Raw genomic sequence first — 20,333 nt, forward strand, 5'->3', positions numbered from 1 at the left:
GAGGAGTGAGTGAGTGAGTGAGTGGCTAGTGTCGTTACAAGGAAGCTTCCTTTTAGCTCTCAAGCTTGACGCGGTGCACCGTCCCAGGTCCCGAACAGCGTCTCCGGCTCAAGTTGTCGGTTGACGTGCCCGGAGTGGGAGTCCACGTTTACCAGACGTTCCCAGTACAAGTCCCAATTCCCCATTCGTCCATTAAAAGCAATCCTATCCCCCGTCCAATTCGCGGCTCGGCCACCTGGAGAGCTGGTCTTCTTAATTACGACTCACATCCTCTTCGTCTTTCCCAATTCCTCCTACTCCTCCTCTTCTCTTCACTTCCACAACCCATCTCCGATTACTCCTACATTTCTAGGACATCTCCCCTCTCAGTTACATACGCATAAAGCAAACACAACGAGGACAGGATTCAAGGGAACCACCCATTGGGACGTCGACTTGTTTTCTCTGCTGCCGCTACCCGCTTTGCAGCAACGCCTATCTAGGACAACACGCGACTCGACGCTTGACTTGTGGAGAGTTGCGCCAGTTCCGACCCCAGCTTGCGCGCGACCTCCCATCATTACTGCACGAGCAGGACTGCTTCTCTTACGACGAGGACGGCAAAGGCGGACGATTGTCGCACGATTCTCACAGCTTAGCAGCGCCAGCGGATCTCTCGAAGCTCGACAGAACCTCTACAAGCCTGCACAAAGTACCCCGCATCGCTTCATAAACAGCACACAATACACACAAACGCACGCACGCAGCACACACACACATAAACCACCCCGCCGCCACAATGACCGATGCCGCAGAGCCACAAAAGGCCCCCGTGGTCGCCGAGGCCCACCTCGTTGATACCTTCCGTAAGCCCGAACAGAACCCCAATTTCCTAGCTCCATTTCTGGTCTACTTTTGGTCCCTCGCGCCAAACAGCACCGAACGTCTGCGTCTGCGTCCTTACCCCTTCAACCGCATTTACACGGTTCTCTGGGCGAGCGCAACGCAAAGCCTGACTGCTCTCGCTTCGACCAAATGGTTTTATTTGCATGTCTGTTGGGAGAACCACCATGGCTAATTTTGAATCCCAACAGATCCCCCCCAAAAGATGCTTGACAGTAAGTGCGCCGCCGATTTGCAGAAGCCAGATTCCAGACCCAGACACCCAAGAGTCAGACCCAGTTCCATGGCCTGTTGCCGTCCGAAAGTCGCGTGAGGGGCACTGGAGATTGCCCATGGTGGCTGCAGGGGGTTTGTGGTTACTGTGGTCAACCATATGGATCCCCATCAAGTACTTTGTACTTTCCATGGGAGAAAGAAGGAGGGGCAGCGCAATTCGGAGCTATTGATTGGACATTTTGGGCTAACAATTCTGTCTCCTTCCCGCAGAGCACCCCAGCAAGCCCCACTTGAGCAGTAAGCCATCTTCCCCTCTTTACCCCAATTCCTCCCCTCTTCATTGGCTGACCGGAGCTCCCCCTTCCTCTCCCCTGTTGCAGGTCTCGAGGACTACCAAAAGTTGTACAAGGAATCCATCACCGACCCAAAGGCCTTCTGGGGCACCAAAGCCCGCGAGCTCCTGTCTTGGTTCAGTGATTTCCAGACCGTCTACTCCGGTTCCCTGGCCGGTGGTGATAGCGCTTGGTTTGTTGAGGGCCAACTCAACGCCTGCTACAACTGTGTCGACCGTCACGCCTTCAAGGACCCCAACCGCGTTGCCATCATCTACGAGGCCGACGAGCCTGGCGAAGGCCGCAATGTCACCTATGGCGAGCTGCTCCGCGAGGTTTCACGCACCGCCTGGGTTCTGAAGCAGATGGGCGTGCGCAAGGGAGACACCGTTGCCATCTACCTGCCCATGATTCCCGAGGCCATCATTGCTCTCCTCGCTTGCGTCCGTATCGGCGCCGTCCACTCCGTCGTCTTTGCCGGTTTCTCCGCCGACTCTCTCCGTGATCGTGTCATTGACGGCAACTCAAAGGTCGTCATCACCACTGATGAGGGTAAGCGTGGTGGCAAGTTGATCGGCACGAAGAAGATTGTCGACGATGCCTTGAAGCAGTGCCCCGATGTGTCCCACGTCCTCGTCTACAAGCGCACCGGCGCCGATGTGCCCATGACAAAGGGCCGTGACTGGTGGTGGCACGAAGAGGTTGAGAAGTGGCCTTCTTACTTCCCCCCTGAGCGGGTCAACTCCGAGGACCCCCTTTTCCTTCTCTACACCTCCGGTTCCACCGGTAAGCCCAAGGGTGTTATGCACACTACTGGTGGCTACCTCGTCGGTGCCGCCGCCACGGGCAAGTACGTCTTTGACATCCACGATGGCGACCGTTACTTCTGCGGTGGTGATGTCGGTTGGATTACCGGACACACCTACGTCGTATACGCCCCTCTGCTGCTCGGTGTGAGCACCGTCGTCTTCGAGGGCACACCCGCCTACCCCAACTTCTCGAGATATTGGGATATCATCGCGAACCACCAAGTCACCCAGTTCTACGTCGCCCCTACCGCTCTGCGGTTACTCAAGCGGGCCGGTGACCAGCATGTCAAGGGCGACATGAAGCACCTCAGAGTGCTCGGCTCCGTCGGTGAGCCCATCGCCGCCGAGGTCTGGAAGTGGTACTTTGAGGTTGTCGGCAAGGAGGAGGCCCACATTGTAGACGTAAGTGAAGCTGGCATTGACGCGAGGATATAACAGGACTAACACAACTGCAGACGTACTGGCAGACCGAGACGGGCTCCAACGTCATCACTCCCCTGGCCGGTGTCACGCCGACCAAGCCCGGTAGTGCTTCGTTGCCCTTCTTCGGCATCGAGCCCTCCATCATCGACCCCGTTTCCGGCGAAGAGATTCACGGCAACGATGTCGAGGGTGTGTTGGCCTTCAAGCAGGCATGGCCCAGTATGGCCCGCACCGTCTGGGGCGCTCACAAGCGCTACATGGACACGTACCTGAATGTTTACCCAGGCTACTACGTGAGTCTCGCCTCCTATTTGACAATGTTGTACACTGGTTGACAATGACTCTAGTTCACCGGTGACGGTGCCGGCCGTGACCACGAGGGCTTCTACTGGATCCGCGGCCGCGTCGACGACGTCGTCAACGTCTCTGGCCACCGCCTGTCGACCGCCGAGATCGAGGCCGCGCTCATCGAGCACCACTCCATCGCCGAGGCCGCCGTCGTCGGCGTCGCGGACGAGCTCACCGGCCAGGCCGTCAACGCCTTCGTCGCCCTCAAGGACGGCAACGAGGCCTCGGACGCGCTGCGCAAGGAGTTCATCATGCAGGTGCGCAAGAGCATCGGACCGTTTGCCGCACCAAAGGCCGTTCACATCGTGCCCGATCTGCCCAAGACCCGCTCCGGCAAGATTATGCGCAGAATTCTCCGCAAGATCTTGGCTGGTGAGGAGGATCAGCTTGGTGATGTTACGACTGTAAGTTTGAAAACACCTCTTTATGCATACAAGTGTGCTAATGCAAAGAATAGCTTTCGGATCCTTCCATTGTTGAAAAGATTATCAACATTGTCCACGAGGAAAAGAGAAAGAAGTAAATGCAGAACGACGATGGTAGGAGAGTGAGAGAGAGACAGGAGAGACGTGAGTGATACCATATGAACAGAGGAGGGTGGATATAGGTACGAACCGATCGGTTTGATGTACCGTCCCGCCTGGAAACCCCCATGAATAGCTTTTCTAGGGTTGTTGCTTCTTGTTTTTTGCCATATAGCGAACCATATTTTGAAATATTTTCGAGTCCAAATGCCAAAGAGGAAAAAAACATGGAAACATACACTGCCTATTCATCGCGTGCCACGCCACATGCCTCACAGGCCCGGCATGATATCGGACTTAGCTTGATATCTTGATGACGAGTGGGCAAACCCATTCTGAAACTTCATACATGGTTCCCACCGATCAACGGGTCAGCTTGAAGGGTATTATCAAAGTCAAGGAAGGGCATGCCTGCTGATACAGTATTCGTAGTCGACGAAGCTACCCTTTTGCCACCGAGACTCAGCTGCTCTCTTGAACACCGAGAAACAATGGTCACGACAGCGGCCCGATCGTTGATGGAGAACGTGGAGAGTCGGTCTGCGGTCACTGAGAACCCGGGAGTAAAAAGAAAGGAAAAGAGACGGGTCCGTCCGTCCGTGTGTATCTGCAGCTTGCTGACACTCGGATGCCCCTCTTTACAAGTAGACTCGGCGCTCCGCCCGCCCCCGGAGGGAGAAAAAGCCCGGGCGCGCTAGTTGGTGGTGGTTTCGAGGCCGGAGGCAAGATGGGGAGAGAGAGAGAGACAGAGAGAGCACGGCCAGCGGGAGATGCGTGACGCTAGAACGGCACCATTCGCGGGCCTCGCGGCCTCGCAGGACGGAACGATGTCGTTTTTGCGGGTTTTGCTATGCATGCGACATCTGTAGGTTGGGTTCTTGTGTGATGGGGGTTGGGAAGTGAAGTGTGTTTCTGCATTCACCGTTCTGTGCAGAACCGGGCCGAGATACAATTGCAGACGGAAGATGGTGTCTGCCTGTTGGTTTCCCTTGGTGAACAAGGAGGCGGGAGTAGGCGGAGAGGAAAGGCTCGGTCTCTACGGAGAGTCTGGTGGGACAGGTACCGGCGCTTCCCCGTAACGTGCCTTGGAAGCATAGCCTCAACCTCGTGCGTCGCCAGCTCGTTTCTCCCATTCACGAAGGGTGTGTGTAGGTAGAAGTCGGTGGGTACATGTACGGATGGCTTGGAAGACGAATTGGAGGCAAACCCGATGTCGTCGTCATCATTGTTCTTAGGACCGAACAGCGCCTTGCTGTGTCCATCCTTCCCCAATCCGTAGCCTCTTGGCTGAGGGTCTACACGGTACTGGTTGGACTTGGCATGTCATCAAAGGTATCTCTTATATCCGAGTAGAGAATGGGGACTCCGCCGTACCGTCAATTTTGTGTTTTCGATTAGTCTTCTGCCGCTAGGTGCTTAAGTTTTGGCAAGACACGTGGCTGTGGGAGTAATGTGAGTAGAAAGCAGTATTAGGTGTACGCTTACACCGAACGGAATTCCTCGGGACCCTCTCTGAGACGATGGTGATGTTGCTCAAGACTCTCTCTGAACTGGGTTTTCTAGTCCCGCCAGATATGACAGCAGATTCTGTGACTGGTGAAAGAATGGGAGTTTCTTACACATCCTCTAGATCATGAGCTTTGCCCGTTTTGAATATCACCGACAGATTATCATCAGGCTACGATCTGTGTGGACGAAGGTTGTCCAACGGGACAATGATCACGTGGGTAACTGTGTAAGTGAAACTGTAGCAGTAGTCAAGAAATCACAATATACACTGGCTCCAATATCAACTCTTTCCTACATGGCAGCGTACCTACGATTATGATCCATGTGGCACGGAGCAGTGGTCATGGATCATGATGGAGTACTCCGGAAGAAGGCAGCTTCCGTCACTTCCCATTGTTCTGGCTTCTACATACTGTCCAAGAAAGTATCAGATGACGATCAGACGGAGACGGAAACCCAAGAGCCACGATCGACCTGTTCGGGCCAAGAAATCAAGGCTAGACTCCTGAGGAGTCCTAGCAGGCGAGACGTTCCCCCCCGTGGACTTGGCGTCCAAAGATGCGGCGGCCTCAGGTGCCGTGAACTGCTCGGAGGTAATTTGATACCCTGATGCGTGTGGGGGGAAAAAAAGGTTGGATTCTCTCGGAAGACAGGGAACATAACATGGAGGAGGCCTCCTTGGATAAGGTAAGGTAAGGTGAAAGATCCAGTTCGCATACTTGTGAAAGGGCACCATCCATCTCCACCGACTTTTGGTAATGTTTATCAATTATTCAGCAAGCAAAAGGGTTCAGAAACGAAATGGTTGGTCGAGAGAAGAACTTGTTTTGTTTCGTTTGGCTTTTCTCTTGTGCATGCAGAAAGCAAAGCCACCACAGGATGGGGTCTGACGCGCAATCCTCATGAGGGGGGGGCGCCGAGATGTAAGTTGTGCTAGTGTAAGTAGTTGGATGTGCTTGTTTTTTTTTTTTTCACGCTGCGTGAGTGCGGCGGTACTGCACGGCATCGGCGGAGGACCAGAGGCTTAAATCCGACCCTTTCGACTGACTGACTTACTGACCAGCGCGGGCTGTGTAGAGAGATGGACATTAGGGAAAGGCGGTGTTGATGCCAATGGTTGCTCTAGAAATCTAGGCCGTCTGATGTTTTTCCCTGGTGAAAAGCCAAGGTGTAAGATGAGGATGGATGATTGGTTCGGTCGATAGCGGGGAGGGTGAGTATTGAGTTTCTGAACTCTGTCATCCATTCCCATGCCGTCCCTGTACGCGGGAGGTTTAATCAACTCTGGGGTTTCTTCTGATTGTGTAACTTCCAATACTACTTCGCTTGAGACCCTGGAAATTGGAGCTGCCTGGCAACTCGTACCGAACTAAGCTGTCTCGGATGCGTGCCTAGGTGTATTAGAAGCGTTCTCTTGCTGATACTTTGTGAAGAAGAAGCAGCAAAATGAAACTTCCAAGTGAAGGATGAGTGACACAGGAAAAAGAGAGACCAATTAGGTTTAGCGGTCCCGAACCACGCAGTCCCCGGGCTCAGAGACAGAGTTGGCTCCGTCAGAGAACTCTAAGCCAAGCCCTGCTCAGCCTCCCGAAAGTCAGGGACCCAGTGTATAGAGAGGGGGGAAGGGAGACGTAAGCTTCAATAAGCTTACTCGTTTTTTCGGTGGTGAATGGGAACACCGGACTGGTAGTAGCAGAACAACAAGCAAGTAGGACACAACCCAAGCACCAAGACCGTCCCATCCGACGCGCGCGGGCGGGGGGAGGTTGAAGGAAATGGCCCATCTCGCCAGATGGGAAAGCGTTTACCGTGGGTAAAGAGTGGCAGAGAAGGGAGCCAAGAAAAAGTGATGAGCATAATAGTGGTATCTCGGCGCAATTGAATGATCCACAGATTCCATTCCGTCAAAGAATCGGAGAACATTCCAAGATTTCGGGGAGAATAGAAGAAAAATACTTAAATCATCGTGGATGCATGCACCACTGGACGGATCAGACCAGATTGTGCGTTTTGTCCTTGAGGCTATACACAATAGAGATCTCGACATTTCTCCTAAGCTCCCCGTCAAAACGTCAAACTTGAATAAAGGCTTGAAGAACCCCCTTCACTCGGGTTGCCATTGCCAGCATCATTTCTCGACGAAACCCTTTCGCAAGGGTGAGGCAGTTGCCATTGGCCGAGAAAGCGCCCTATTTTGCAGTCTACCTGGCCCAGCGTGCCATTCCATTGGGCTCTGAAACACACAACGGGAAAAAGGTCGCAACTTGGAGCCAAGGGTTTGGGCCTTTGGGGAATCTGGAAGGGAAAAACCACCACCAACGTCGGAAAAAGGTACGTATTCTGTCTATAACAGCACGGCTAAGAATAGCCCACGATTACACAGCTCTGTGTAAAGTAGGGATCCCCCTCTGTCAAGGGAAGGGAAACCCAACACACCACCACTCATTGAATGTGCATGTGCAGGAGAATCCTCAGAGAAACCGCTGACACGCTGCCAATTGCTCAGCCCGATACGTCTTTCCCAGGGCTGCCATCTCATCCCATCACGTCCAGTCCTTCCCCCCTCCATTCATCGGCTCCATTGCCTTGCTAGGCCATTGGCCCCCTCTACATTCACGGGAGTTGGAGCAGGTATTCGCGGGACTTGGACTCCAACGGCCCTCCTAGGTCTCCTCGTGCCTCAGCTCAGACGAGGACAGTGTCAGATCCCCGGGAAAGGAGCATCTTGGCTTTTTACGCCGGGATTCCCCTCTCGCTACAGCCTACGAACGGAACGCAACGCACGCACCCGCATCCCACTTGGTGTCGGCATCGAAGAGGTATGTTGGAACGAAGCTTTTTTTTCCCTTTCTTGCAGTCTTCCTATATTTGCATGAGCCTGAATCATTGCGTGCATATGTCGGTCAGCGCCATGAGATGAACTATAGCGCAAACATTACGAAGTATACAGAAGCCCCGATGCCGGCTCCTGCGTCAGTGGTTTTTTTCTGGCTGGACCGGAATCAGGCTACGGGCGGCGGGTTCTTCGGCCTTTCTTCTTTTTTTTTCTTTCGTGGCCCATTTTCCTCTCGTTTAATTCCTATCCGGGGTGTTGGTGTCAGTGACAAGCTAGCCCAAGTGCCTGGGATGGATTACGAGAGCGAGCGAAGCAAGCGCAGCGTCCAGCGTAGCGCCCGTGTTGGCGTCCATGGGCTCGGGGTCGATGGGGGATCGACCGGGTCGCAGAATTAATTGGCATTTGCGGCTTCCGTTGCCAAAAGGTTGTCAGCAACTAACAGTGAAACAGGGACACAAAATCCGAACCATTCTCCATCCTGACATCCTTCCACTGCGTACTACGTACAGTACCTACGCAGTAGGCTTCTTCTCCTCCTCCTCCTCCCCCGGTCCTGGAGAAGGGTACACCACCAACCAGTCAGGAGTCTAGAGGGGAGAGAAAAGAGTGTGCAGAGCCACAATAGAACCCATCCCGCAACCTTGATTCTCACTCACCCGACCCAACCACCCCTTTTGGGACTGTCGTTTATTTCCATTCTCTCTCTCTTGCATCGTACTCAACACGACAAACCGAGAGAAACCACTGTACGGGTACTCCGTACATACAGACACAAAAACCGGGTTGGTTGCCAGGGACGCTACGGACGCTACGGGTACTTTGCACAGCTTGCATTGTCCCAGCCCCCACGAGGATACTTGGACATTGGCGTTGCCACTGCCGCGTCGCCGAGTAGCACTAGGCCAAGAGTTACCAAGACGTCGCCCAGCCCGCCTGTGGAATCCACAGCACCTCCCGAGCTCCAATACAGTTGGTCCACGCCCCCGTACCAAGAGATCGTGTTGCGCAATCCACCGTTCATCTCACACTCGCACGCTCTTTGGCACTTTGCAGTGGACTCTCACCCTCACTCTCACTCTGCAGTGTGCCACACGCCCCCCGAGGAATCCCACATCCGCAAGTTCCTGAGCACTGGCGCTCTCTCCTCTTCCGTCACCCGTCGAACGGCCGCCAGCACCCGGACTTTCCACCTTCTTTTCCCCGTCCACCACTCTCCATTCGTTCATTCTTGTTTTATTACTTTGCTGTCCGTCTGGTTACCTTTTTCGTTCGTCATCCCATCGTGTGTGTATTTGCTCTTTTTTGGAAACCACCCGGGACGACGCGGTGCGACGTGGGCACAACAGTGGTTTAAGACGATCGCAAACCGACCCTCTTCCTCTCTCAATCTCCCCTATTCGAGAGGCTTACGCAACACCACAACTGAGAGGCCTCTTTGAGCCTCACCCCGTTTGCGGGGACACCACCACAAACCATGGTTTCCTTCAGGACTATAGCTGCCGCCTTTGCCGGCCTCGCGGCTCTTCCCCAGAGTGTTTATGGTATGTATTAGGAAAGTGATGGTGTACTGCGAGGCGTACTGACGACGGCGAACAGCACACTCGACACAGCGCAACCCGCTGAGTTATGTCACCATCCTCGAAGATGCCGTTTTCCACTCCCCTTCACAACACTGCCACGCCCTTTCGCACTTCGATCTCACTTTTTCTCTACACGACAAGCAACAGGAAATACGCCTTGCGCTGGAACCGAACGATGACATTCTCCACAATAACCTCCAAGTGAATTACATGGGCCACGACGGCAAGATCCACACCACAGAAACTGTCGACAGGTTAGAGCACCGGGTATTCAGGGGAAAGGCATTCGTACGCCACGAGGGAAGCCCCAACGACTGGAGGCATGCTGGATGGGCTCGAATCACGGTACACCGAGACGGCGCGGAACCCATTTTCGAGGGCGCTTTCCGCATCGACGACGACCACCACCGAATCCAGACTGGAACCAACTACCATGCGCGCAAGCACCGCGAGGACCCCGACGCTCCGGGCAAGGGCCGGAACCCCGACGAGTACATGGTGGTCTGGAGGGACTCGGATATTATCGAATACTGGACCGATCGCGAGGATCTAAAGAAGAAGCGGGAAATTTTCGGCCGGTCTTCATGCAACTCGGACAGCTTGGACTTCAACACCGACTACAAGATCTTTGACGCGCGGGATACCGAACCCCTGCAGTCCGTGCCATCAAACTCTCTCTTCGGACGCAACATCTTCGGCAGGCAGATTGACGGCAGCACCGGTAACAACGGCGCAGGTGTCAACCTCGTCTCCACCATCGGACAAACCAACGGATGCCCGACGACACGCAAGATCGCCCTCCTCGGCGTTGCTACGGACTGCACTTACACCGCCGCCTTCAACTCAACGCAGGCTGTCAGGCAGAACATCATCGATGTGATCAACGCCGCTTCCGAGGTGTACGAGAGCACATTCAACATCTCACTCGGCATTCAGAATCTCACAATCAGCGACGCCAACTGCCCTGGACAGGCCAGCTCGACCGCCCCGTGGAACGTCGCATGCAGTAACAGCGTCACCATTACCGATCGTCTCAATCTCTTCTCGGCGTGGCGTGGTAAGTCCAACGATGACAACGCCTTCTGGACGCTCCTGAGTACCTGCGGCACCGATTCCGCTGTTGGTCTGGCGTGGTTGGGACAGGCCTGCACCGATGGAGCCCAGACATCAGGCAGCGGCAGTAACAATGAGACGGTCGCGTCAGCCAACGTAGTGATTCAAACGCCAAGTGAGTGGCAGGTTATCGCTCACGAGGTCGGCCATACCTTTGGTGCCGTACACGACTGCACTTCCGACACTTGCAGCAATGGCGATTCCGACATGCAGCGGTGCTGCCCCCTGAGCTCCAGCACCTGTAATGCGGGTGGCTCTTACATTATGAACCCGTCGACCGGCACCGGTATCAGAGCATTCTCTCCTTGCAGTATCGGTAACATTTGCTCCGGTCTTCTCCGTAACCAGGTCAAGTCGTCTTGCTTGACGAACAACCGAAATGTCAACACCATCACCGGAAGCCAATGTGGTAACGGCATTGTTGAGTCTGGCGAGGACTGCGACTGCGGTGGAACCTCTGGCTGCGGCAGCAACAGGTGCTGCAACCCCACGACGTGCAAGTTCACCACCGGATCAGTCTGCGACCCCGCCAACGAGGACTGTTGCAACGGCCAGTGCCAGTTCGCTTCCAACGGTACCGTGTGCAGAACGAGCACCGGTTCTTGCGACCCCCAGGAGACCTGCAGCGGCTCATCATCAACGTGTCCCAGCGACGAGCACAAGGCTGACGGTGATTCTTGCGGTAACTCTGGCGAGGGCCTCACCTGCGCCTCTGGACAGTGCACCTCTCGTGACCAGCAGTGCAAGACCGCCTGGGGATCGCGAACCAACTCCACCTCGGTTACCTCATGCAACAGCGGCAGCTCAGACTGCATGATCTCCTGCAACGTCCCCAGCATCGGCAACGGCGCCTGCGTGACGATGAACCAAAACTTCCTCGACGGCACGTCGTGCACGGGCGGCGGCAAGTGCTCCAACGGCGTCTGCCAGGGCGCCAACGCCGGCACCGAGATCATGGACTGGATCCAGAACAACAAGGGCATCTTCATCCCCGTCGTCATCGTCGTCGGCCTCCTAGTCCTCATTGTGTTGTTTAGCTGCATCTGCGGCGCGTGCCGGCGGAGCAGGAGCCGGCAAAGGGCTAAGCGCCTCAAACCCGTGCCCGTGCCGGCGATGGCGCACAATGGCGGATGGAACAGCTACGGGGGCGCGTGGAGTAATCCCAACATTCCTCCGCCGCCGCCGGCTGCTACGCGGCCCGGCGCGCCTCCGCCTTATCATGGCGGTGACCCCTACCAGAACGGAGGTTGGGAGATGAACAGGACTCAGAGCGCCAGGTACGCCTAAAGATACGGTGTGACCTGGGACAGCTCAAGGAGGGAAGATACAGGACGGGACAAGTTGGATATTACTCTAGACCATTGCATTACTCGGCGTTGGCGGTGCTTTTTTCTTGTTTTCATTTACTATTATTACTGGCCCCCTTTTGGATTCAAATTCCATCTTGGGGGAGCTTCGACGATTGCACATTGGAACCACGGCAAACCTGTTCTTCTAGACGGGATTGCCATTTCGTGTAATTATGATGACCAGGGGAGGTCTGGGGTTGCGTACCTACTCGTAGGATAAACCTGGCCTGACCGTAGCTTACCTAGAGAACGGCAGAGGGGAGAGAGAGAATTACATAGCTTCTATAAGGTCAGCTGGCTGATCCGGTGCGGATACCAGCGGGAGACCGACATACGATCCCTTTTTCACATTGACGTTTCACGTACTGAGAACTTTTGGCTGGTATTCAGTCGTGATGTGGACCCATTGCAGTTTGTCTGACTCGAGAGAATGTATATTTGAGGATGCAGGACGTGATGATGACTCCGTAACTCCATTTACGCCGTGCTATTTCTCTTCTTCCTTACGTGCCTCGATTTGAGGCCAACCTCGTCCACTACAGCCGAGGGATGTTCCCCTCCCCCCCCCCCCCCGTCCCCCCACCTTTGGTCGCGTCAAGACCGTCCACGAGTTAAACGTCAAGGCGGAGCAAGCTGCTTCCCCGTAAAGATACCAATCCTCTCAAGAAGACCCCATTCCCCAAATCTCAAAACCAAAGTCTCAAGTCCGTAATCCCGCAAACCGCGTCAAAAGTGTCATGTCATACGTCAGAGGCCGTCAGAGGGTAAAAAGGAAAGTGCCATGCAGCCTGTGGCCCGATTCAATGACGACCCATTCGGTCCCCTCCAGCGCTCCGCCGCCTCGGATCCCGTCGCGCCGAAGACGACGACGCCGACGCCTTGCGGTGGTCCGACTGATGCTGGTGCATCGGCTCCTCGTCGAAACCGCAGAGCATGCGGGTGAAGTGGAGGCGGGTGCCGGGTATGCTCTGCAAAGGACGTCAGTTGGGTGCGCGATATACATGGAATGAGAAAGACGGATCGAAAGAGAAAAAAAAGGAGGGGGGGAGAAAAGGGGAAAGGTACTTACGTCTCCGCGACTACACGCGTACATGGCCAACTTCTCCGGATCCTCAAGCACAGCAACAGCCCAAAGCTTCCTTCTCCTAACCTCATGCGAATCGCCGTCGCCCACACCTCCCCCTCCTCCCCCGGCTAACATCCCACCACCGCCGCCGCCGTGATGTCCTGCCCCGGGACCGAGGTGTCCCAACCTACCCACCCCGCCGCCGCCCCTCGAAGGCGAACCCCCGGCCCCGCCTTCATACTCGAGATCCGAGTCCGAGGGGCTGTCGTGCGGCGAGTAGGGGTCTTTCCCGCGCGCTTGGCGGTCGCGCATGGCGGGTGTGAAGGAGGGTGCTCCTGTTGCCCCCGATGCGCCACCGCTGCCGCCTGCGCGTGTTGTGGAGGTGGAGGAGGATGCGGAGGGGTGGTTTGAGGGGGGGAAGTAGGGTCGTTGGGGGGTGTAGTATGGTGCTGACATTTTTTCCTTGTGTGTGATGTGTATGTTGTAACAGTGGTTGACGGGTTGTGGTTTAGCGTGTTGTATGTGGATGAGTGAGAGACGAGAGAGATGAGAAGGTCGCAAAGGTCGGTTGGTGAGAGCTCCCAGCTGCCAGGTCGATTAGGCACGGCGGGTGTGTGCGAGGTTGATCCTGCCTGGCGCCGTTTCGTTCACCTCACTCGGCACGCAGTCGCCTCGCTCGTTAACCCGATCGTCAAAAAAAAGATAAACTCGTCTAGCAGTGTCGAGATATCGCGAGCTAAAACCCACGTCGGATCTCAGTGAGACAAAAAGCACGCCCCCTCAGTCAGTCGCGATCGCCGAGTCCGCCACGGGAAGAAGTCGAAAAAAGAAACAATGCGTTTTTCGATCGTCGAGGGCGGGAAGACAATGGGATTGATACTCCGCAACTTCTTTTGCAATCAGAGGAAGGGAAACGGACGCGGCGCACGGATGAAAAATGGAGGGGACGTCGTCGTTGGAAATCACACGTGCGGGGCACGACATTGAAGGAGAGGCGCTGGCAAAAGTGTGGCTGGGGTTTCCCGTTCCCTTTACACTGTCCCCTCCCCCTCTCCGTCGTCCGTCCGGATCCGATGCGGGGGCCCGGGCTGCCATTTTTGTCACGTCTAACCAAGCCGTCGGTGATCTAAGGTAGGTAACTTTGAAGCCAAATCACATACCGTACATTTTGCATTAGAAGCTATAATGATGGTGATGTAGAATTTCTGACATAGAGCCTTCCCACCATAGGCTGTCGCTCTTCATCACCTCGCGATAGGTCTAGAACCACAATGGTATCCTGTAGTCCTTCACGACATCGTCAAAAAATTACACACAAATCAAACCAGCGTGAAGTCAAGTGTCATAGTTTCCTTTTTCCATATCGTTTGGTATATACAGGCATAGTGTACAACGTGCTGAGCCCTCAAGTGTCAAAGTAAGTACCCCTCCTCCGCTGGCGGGACACGAGTACGTTGGAGAACAATCAGTCAACCAGAGGGGGGAAAGAGACCGAATCATCTACCACGGTGACATCTAAACCAACGCAGACGCCAGTCGTCCTTTCCAGAAACTTCAGTTGTAATGTGAGATGGAAGGTACGCGTATGCAAGAAGGCAGCCGGTTCCCCGCCCCAACCCCGTTTGTTGGGGACCTGTCTGAAATCATCGATAAACAACACCGCCGCGACGCCGGATAACTGCAAAAATTCGAAAGTGGTAAATGTACGACACAGAATCGTTTGGTTGAGACTCTCGGAGGGTGGACATGGTTTCCCCTTTCTCGGAAGGTCTCGGTGGTTTGATGTTGGACTACCGAGTCTCTATAACGTCCAACACTCCATTGGAATGCTTTGAACGACTTTAAGCGTGTGCCAGAGGGCACGGAATCTCTGTTTCGTCTACCGACGGAAGTTGATCACAGCCAGCTGCGCATGATTAGAATCAGGTCGCACCATGAGGTTTTGAGATATGACTTACTCTGCTGTTAGCTCCATAGGCGAGCCGTTGTCCGTCGGCATCCCAGCACAGACAGTGCTCATCCTCGTCCTCCGGCTCCGAGCTCGCCTTGGGACTGAGCCATCCGGGATGTGGCGATCTGCTCCAGCTCGCCCTTGGCATCGTGTGCTGCTCGCCAACCTTCCAGATCAGAATGCGACCGGCCGTGGCTCCGGCGATGAATGCGCCATCTGGTGTGAATGCAATCGATACAATGGGCGATTCCATGGTCAGAATAGACTTTGGTTTTCCAGGCTCAGGGTCCTTGGCGTTGGAGATGATAATGGCGCAATCGTCGCCTCCAGATGCGACCAATCGTTCGTCTTCCGGCACGACGGCATCATCCGGGAGAGGCTGCCACTGTACCGCCGTGATCGCCCCAGAGTGGGCCGTTATTGACCGGCGGTGACCATCTTCGTCCCAAAGCTACAAGGTTGAGTCAGCTGAACTTTCATGGCACAGGCGTTTCGGGACACTTACATCCAGGATGCCCTTGTCGCTCGCGGTAGCGGAAAGTTTTGATCGCCGGTCGTAGACAACCTGAGTAAATGTGTCGTCCTCTCGGCTCTCCAATTTCTTGTTCGGCACGATGGCCGTCTCCGTGCACTTTAGTGACAGCATGACATCTCCGCCGGTGAGGAGGAACTCTGTTTCGCTGGTCCACGCAGCATCCAGTGGCCAGCTGAGCAAGTCGTGATTCGGCAGGAAATAGGACAGTGTGTTGGACGTCAGGGAGTGATAGACAGTGACCAGAGCGCCGCCGGGTCCATTTGCGTTGCTGTTATCGGGCGCAATGGCGAGAAGGGCTGCATCGCTCGGGCTCCAACGGAGCTTGATCACGGGAGGGTCTGAGACGTCGAACTTGTCGACATGAGAACCGTCCTTTGCCCAGATGTGAACCGATGCCCTGTCGCCATGTTCGATGGCGATGGCAATGGCCGTTCCCCTACTATTCCAAGCAAGTTGACCTACTGTGGCTGTCTTGGGAGTCTCGTCGTCGATGAGACTATGAAACGGGCGATGTACACCATGCACGTGACCGTCGGGTTCGGGAGCTGGAGTGGGCGTCATTGTGCTTGAACGTGAGATGGTCCAAATTCGGGCTAGCGCATCGGTTCCAGCAGCCGCCAAGATTGATGGGTCCTTTGGGTTCCACTCGCAGCGCAACAGAATGGGTGCGTTTTCACCGTTGGCTGGCGAGGGCGAAGTTCCAGGGCCGCCTGCGCTTGCAGCAGTGGTAGTCAAAGTCGTCGGGGCGCCGCCGTCGCCAGCGTTGTTGGTGGCACCGGCGCTGGAGTTGCCGTCATCGGGCATTAATCGCAAAAATGTCGTCTCCGTGGCCAATTCCTCAACTTTGTCGACTTGCGTGCCCTGCTCGGGGCCATCTGTTCTCGGGGTGGGCGTCGGAGCTTGCTCGCCTTCGAGAGGCGACGGATAGGCATGGTTGTTGTCGCCATGGCTGTCTAGCTCCATGGGGTCCGTGGCCGCATCCGCCCCGTTCGTGCTCTCATACCCATTGCTCAGCCTGGGCCGCTTGCTGGGTGAGCCGCCATTCACCATGTGCTGCTGTTGTGGCCGGCTGTCAAATTGGCGTTTCCGAGTGTTTTCGACCTCCATCTCTGTGTCGTCCACCTCGCCATCTGCGTCCTCATCCTCCTCAATTTTTTGAGGCGGTTGAGCGATCAATGGCCCAAATAACCCCACCTGCAGTGCTTCGGCCGCAGCCGCAGCATCTGAAGGCACCTGCACGCGCAGAGAAAACGTTAGTTTGCCAGAGTTCGCACATTTTCCACACACCCACCCGTCCGTCTCGCCGCCGACTCGGGGTGCACCGGTTGCTTATGACGCGGAAGGGAAGGGGGGAAGGACAGCCGAGTGGAGCACAATGCCTTACCAATTTCTTCGCATGCTCTCTCTCGAGGGCATGGTAGCAGAGGCCTTTGTTGATGACGGACACCAAAGCGTGGCTCTTGACGTGATTTGCGAAGTCAAAATGGCGATGAGGTTGCTGAATGTGCCATTCTTTCTGGAATTTGGCTGCGGTCTCTCGGTAGTCTGCAATCGTCAGAAAAAAAGCCCGTGGCCCACCACCAGCTGTCGCTGGCTGTACCCAGACGGTTGGTTGTCACGTACTGCCTTCCAAGAGATACCTGAGAGAGGAGAGTCAAAGTCAGCAGGTCAGCGATAGCATGAGGGCGCGAGGCCATCCGTCGAGAAGCGATTCATGAGAGGGCAAAGGCAGAGGGCGTGAGATGAGTGAGGCGCGATTGTGCGTGGAGGTGCGGCGGGCGGGAGTGGGTGAGACGCAAAAAGGGTGAACTCACCTCCAGACGAGAAAGTTGACTCTGTCCGAGTCGAGGTACTCCTTGGTGACCATGCCGCTCGGCGCCGCTGTGGGCGGCGTAATTGAAAGGGGGTTCTTTACGAGATTTCGATGGGGGACTCGATGAGAGCCTTCGTGGGCGCGTTTTGCTGGCGTCGTCGGTCGAGGGGGAAGCGATTTTTTGCAGTCGTCGATTCAAGATGAGGAAAGATTGAAGATTGAGGAAGCCCGCAAGAGTGGATGAAATGGAAGGATGGGCGAATCTGAATCTGGCGGTACGTAGCCTACGTACCTTGTTTAGGCGAGACCAGGCGTGAGGCGTGGCGCTAGCGCCAGCAGCCCAGTTGGATTCAATGGCGGGCACTGACTGGACTAGCGACTAAGGTAGGGGACTGCCTATGACTGACCGGGGGTGCCAGCACTGCAGCAAAGAGGAGGATGGATGGAATGGATCGAGGACGAGGAAGAGGAGAGACACCTGGACAAGATTCAAGAGAAGGAGAGAGAGAAGGGGAGCGACCTGACTGGCCTGGCACTTTGCGACTGCGACTAAGGTACGGAGTACATCTTTGATCTGGGACTTGGGACTGGGGCATGACGGGATGAGCACGATACGCTTTTCCTCGCTCTCTGCGTCGCGGCTTCGCGGCGTTGCCTCCGCATTGCTTGCACTCACTGTCCCGTCTTTAGCTGCCACCTGCGCAGCATCATTTGAGGGATGGAAGCCGAAATGCGCGTGGAACTGGCAGTGGCATACTGGCTACTGCTACCCATACGTACCATACACCACGGTAGAGTACGGATACCTACACTACCAAATCCATACCATAGCTCACTAGCTGATGCACTCACCCCATAAACTTACCTGCCTACCGCCGTCCCGTCGATCACCAGCAGCTTTCTTTTCTCTGCTCAAGGTGCCGTACGGTTGCCCTCGACACTACCGCGACCACCAACGACCCGATGTATGCCTCCGTCCCCATCGGTGCAGCGGCACGACGATGCAGTTGCAGGCGGCGCACGCACACACACACACACACATATTTGCACACACATACGCACACACACCTGTCGCAGTCGGATCAGGAGCAGCAGGGAACTCGCCAGATGGGGGCAGTAGGGGAGAAGGAAAGGAAGAAGGGAAAGGGACCAGCCTGAGGCCCCGGACCCTGGTCGAGGCTTTGCAAGTCCCAGGCAATGGAAAGACTGATGAACGCAAATGCCAGCATCAACCAAGACACACGAAATCTTTGGAGACTTTTCACACGTCTGGGCTTGCCATCAACTGGGACGGGAAGCTGGAGGAACAAGCATACATACCTTACTGCGTCCCTACCCACGAAAGGTACGTACCGTACTTGTCGGGCGGGTGTGGAGCCGGCTCCAAGGCCCCAAAGTGCATGATCCAAGGTACTTAACCTTCAGCGTACCTCTTGGACCGTTCCTCGAAATCACTAGCCAGTCAGCGATCCCATTGAGAAATCTGGGCCAGCCGATAGGTACGACGACCACGACAATGACGAGACGGCAGGCAGTCTCTTTGACTTACCCCGTTGTTCACTAGGTATGTGTTCCCATATTTCGGAGCGCGGTTCTCTCGACTAGAAAAGAAGAACGAAAAACTTGCTGCAGTGCCGGGCAGAAGGAAACGACGACTCGAAAGGTACCTTCTTCCACCACTGAGATCAGGGGAGGTCCCAGAGAGGATTGTGTCTGGGGAGGGGGAGGCAGAAGGGGCGGGCAGCCTTCGAGAAAACGATAATTCTCTGCTAATCCCGTGGTCCCCGTCCATCAATTTGTTGTTGTGGTCCATCGAACTTGGGGTTTGGTGTTTGGGGCTGCTACTCAAGACAGGGTTCCCGGGAGAGCCACATTTCGGGGCACTTTGAAGGTGGTCCTGACACCCCCAAGTCACAATGCCGCCCCTTGCGCTTTGTCCCAAGTACCGTCTCATACTCGCGCATACGTAAAAGTACATTTTACCTCTCTATCTTATTTTTTGCCCTATTTCCCTGCCTCGTGCCTTGCCTTCCAGGCCTGGGGGCCCAGCCGGCTGTGCGTGCTTTTTTTTTTTCTTTCTCGATCTCGAGAGGTACAACTACGGAGTACGGAGTAACGGGAGTACATACATAATGCGTCGCTCGCTTCTCGCTAGGCTCCTCCATGCTGTTGTGCAATGTGAGCACCGGGGATGGATCCTCCTACCTGGCACACTCCCATCCAAAATAGCACCGGCACGACTGGGTATCAAAAGTGCGCGATTGCGCTCAATCTCTTGCTCAGTGTGTGTCGATCTCTAGTCGTCTAGCTGACTACGGGGCAAGCGAATTCTCTCCAAGGTGCACACGGATCGATGCCTAGGTACCGGCGTGCATATCGACGAGCGTTCATCGTAGCCGCACCAGAAGAAAAGAAGAAGAAGAAAAAAAACCTCGATGGTTTCAGGGGTCCAGAACAAGCAAGGCACAGTGGATGCCGGGCTCTTCCTGACTGACAGACGTAGGGATACGGGCAGCTGGACCGTGACGGACAGAGGGCTGGAGACGTTGAACTTTCAAGGTGCTCCGTACTCCGTACCGACCATGACACAGGTACGGAGTACCTCGTACGTATCCGTACGCAGGATGAATCTGTAGAGTCGAAAGATACATTGAAAAGTACATACAGACACGGGAGAGCGATGCACGGATTGGCTAGAGCTTTTGTACATGTCGAGCCCACCATCAAGTCCCACCTTACGTAAGGCGGCTCCCCAGTTTCTTGGATGCAATGGGAAAACCCGAAAACCTCCAATGTCTTTAACCCAGCTGATCTGCTCGTGCAAACTCCTTGACTCTGCCGTCCGTCATATCTGCCCATTGCGGGCGCCGCCGCACGTTCGCTTCTAGCGCATCTGCGCCAATCGAATGCAGTTTTTGTATCACCACTGCCAGTGACCAGTGACCTGCCTCCGTGCTCCGGCATCTCCCATCCCTCCTCCCCCTTTTCGAGTGACTTGATCCCGCTACGGATACCCATCTCCACCTCACCGGTCGGAGATCAGAAGA

The 20,333-nt window shown here is 55.3% G+C and overlaps 7 protein-coding genes across 7 annotated transcripts; 2 read left to right on the forward strand and 5 right to left on the reverse strand.

Annotated features, from left to right (window-relative positions):
* Nucleotides 1–778: 778 nt before the first annotated feature.
* On the forward strand, nt 779–3,533 carry CPAR01_15649 (acetate-CoA ligase; the record flags this gene model as incomplete). The annotated part of the gene is made up of 5 exons (XM_060499897.1): nt 779–845; nt 1,479–2,641; nt 2,695–2,955; nt 3,010–3,414; nt 3,468–3,533. The coding sequence occupies 5 exons, from the start codon at nt 779–781 to the stop codon at nt 3,531–3,533; spliced, it is 1,962 nt and encodes a 653-aa protein (XP_060341473.1).
* Nucleotides 3,534–8,687: 5,154 nt separating this feature from the next.
* On the reverse strand, nt 8,688–8,993 carry CPAR01_15650 (uncharacterized protein; the record flags this gene model as incomplete). The annotated part of the gene is made up of 2 exons (XM_060499898.1): nt 8,688–8,925; nt 8,956–8,993. The coding sequence occupies 2 exons, from the start codon at nt 8,991–8,993 to the stop codon at nt 8,688–8,690; spliced, it is 276 nt and encodes a 91-aa protein (XP_060341474.1).
* A 360-nt stretch (nt 8,994–9,353) lies between these two features.
* Nucleotides 9,354–11,859, forward strand: CPAR01_15651 (disintegrin; the record flags this gene model as incomplete). The annotated part of the gene is made up of 2 exons (XM_060499899.1): nt 9,354–9,420; nt 9,476–11,859. The coding sequence occupies 2 exons, from the start codon at nt 9,354–9,356 to the stop codon at nt 11,857–11,859; spliced, it is 2,451 nt and encodes an 816-aa protein (XP_060341475.1).
* An 862-nt stretch (nt 11,860–12,721) lies between these two features.
* CPAR01_15652 (uncharacterized protein) lies at nt 12,722–13,443 on the reverse strand (the record flags this gene model as incomplete). Its single annotated transcript, XM_060499900.1, has 2 exons — nt 12,722–12,889; nt 12,991–13,443. 2 exons carry the CDS (start codon nt 13,441–13,443, stop codon nt 12,722–12,724), a joined length of 621 nt encoding a protein of 206 aa, XP_060341476.1.
* A 1,423-nt stretch (nt 13,444–14,866) lies between these two features.
* CPAR01_15653 (LisH protein) lies at nt 14,867–17,340 on the reverse strand (the record flags this gene model as incomplete). Its single annotated transcript, XM_060499901.1, has 6 exons — nt 14,867–14,893; nt 14,946–15,389; nt 15,444–16,706; nt 16,858–17,018; nt 17,097–17,113; nt 17,288–17,340. The coding sequence occupies 6 exons, from the start codon at nt 17,338–17,340 to the stop codon at nt 14,867–14,869; spliced, it is 1,965 nt and encodes a 654-aa protein (XP_060341477.1).
* A 1,408-nt stretch (nt 17,341–18,748) lies between these two features.
* Nucleotides 18,749–19,264, reverse strand: CPAR01_15654 (uncharacterized protein; the record flags this gene model as incomplete). The annotated part of the gene is made up of 1 exon (XM_060499902.1): nt 18,749–19,264. The coding sequence occupies one exon, from the start codon at nt 19,262–19,264 to the stop codon at nt 18,749–18,751; it is 516 nt and encodes a 171-aa protein (XP_060341478.1).
* Nucleotides 19,265–19,590: 326 nt separating this feature from the next.
* CPAR01_15655 (uncharacterized protein) lies at nt 19,591–20,304 on the reverse strand (the record flags this gene model as incomplete). The annotated part of the gene is made up of 1 exon (XM_060499903.1): nt 19,591–20,304. One exon carries the CDS (start codon nt 20,302–20,304, stop codon nt 19,591–19,593), a length of 714 nt encoding a protein of 237 aa, XP_060341479.1.
* Nucleotides 20,305–20,333: the final 29 nt, after the last annotated feature.

This window comes from Colletotrichum paranaense, assembly GCF_030867605.1.
Source record: "Colletotrichum paranaense strain IMI 384185 chromosome Unknown Scaffold_20.1, whole genome shotgun sequence".
Classification (NCBI taxonomy): domain Eukaryota; kingdom Fungi; phylum Ascomycota; class Sordariomycetes; order Glomerellales; family Glomerellaceae; genus Colletotrichum; species Colletotrichum paranaense.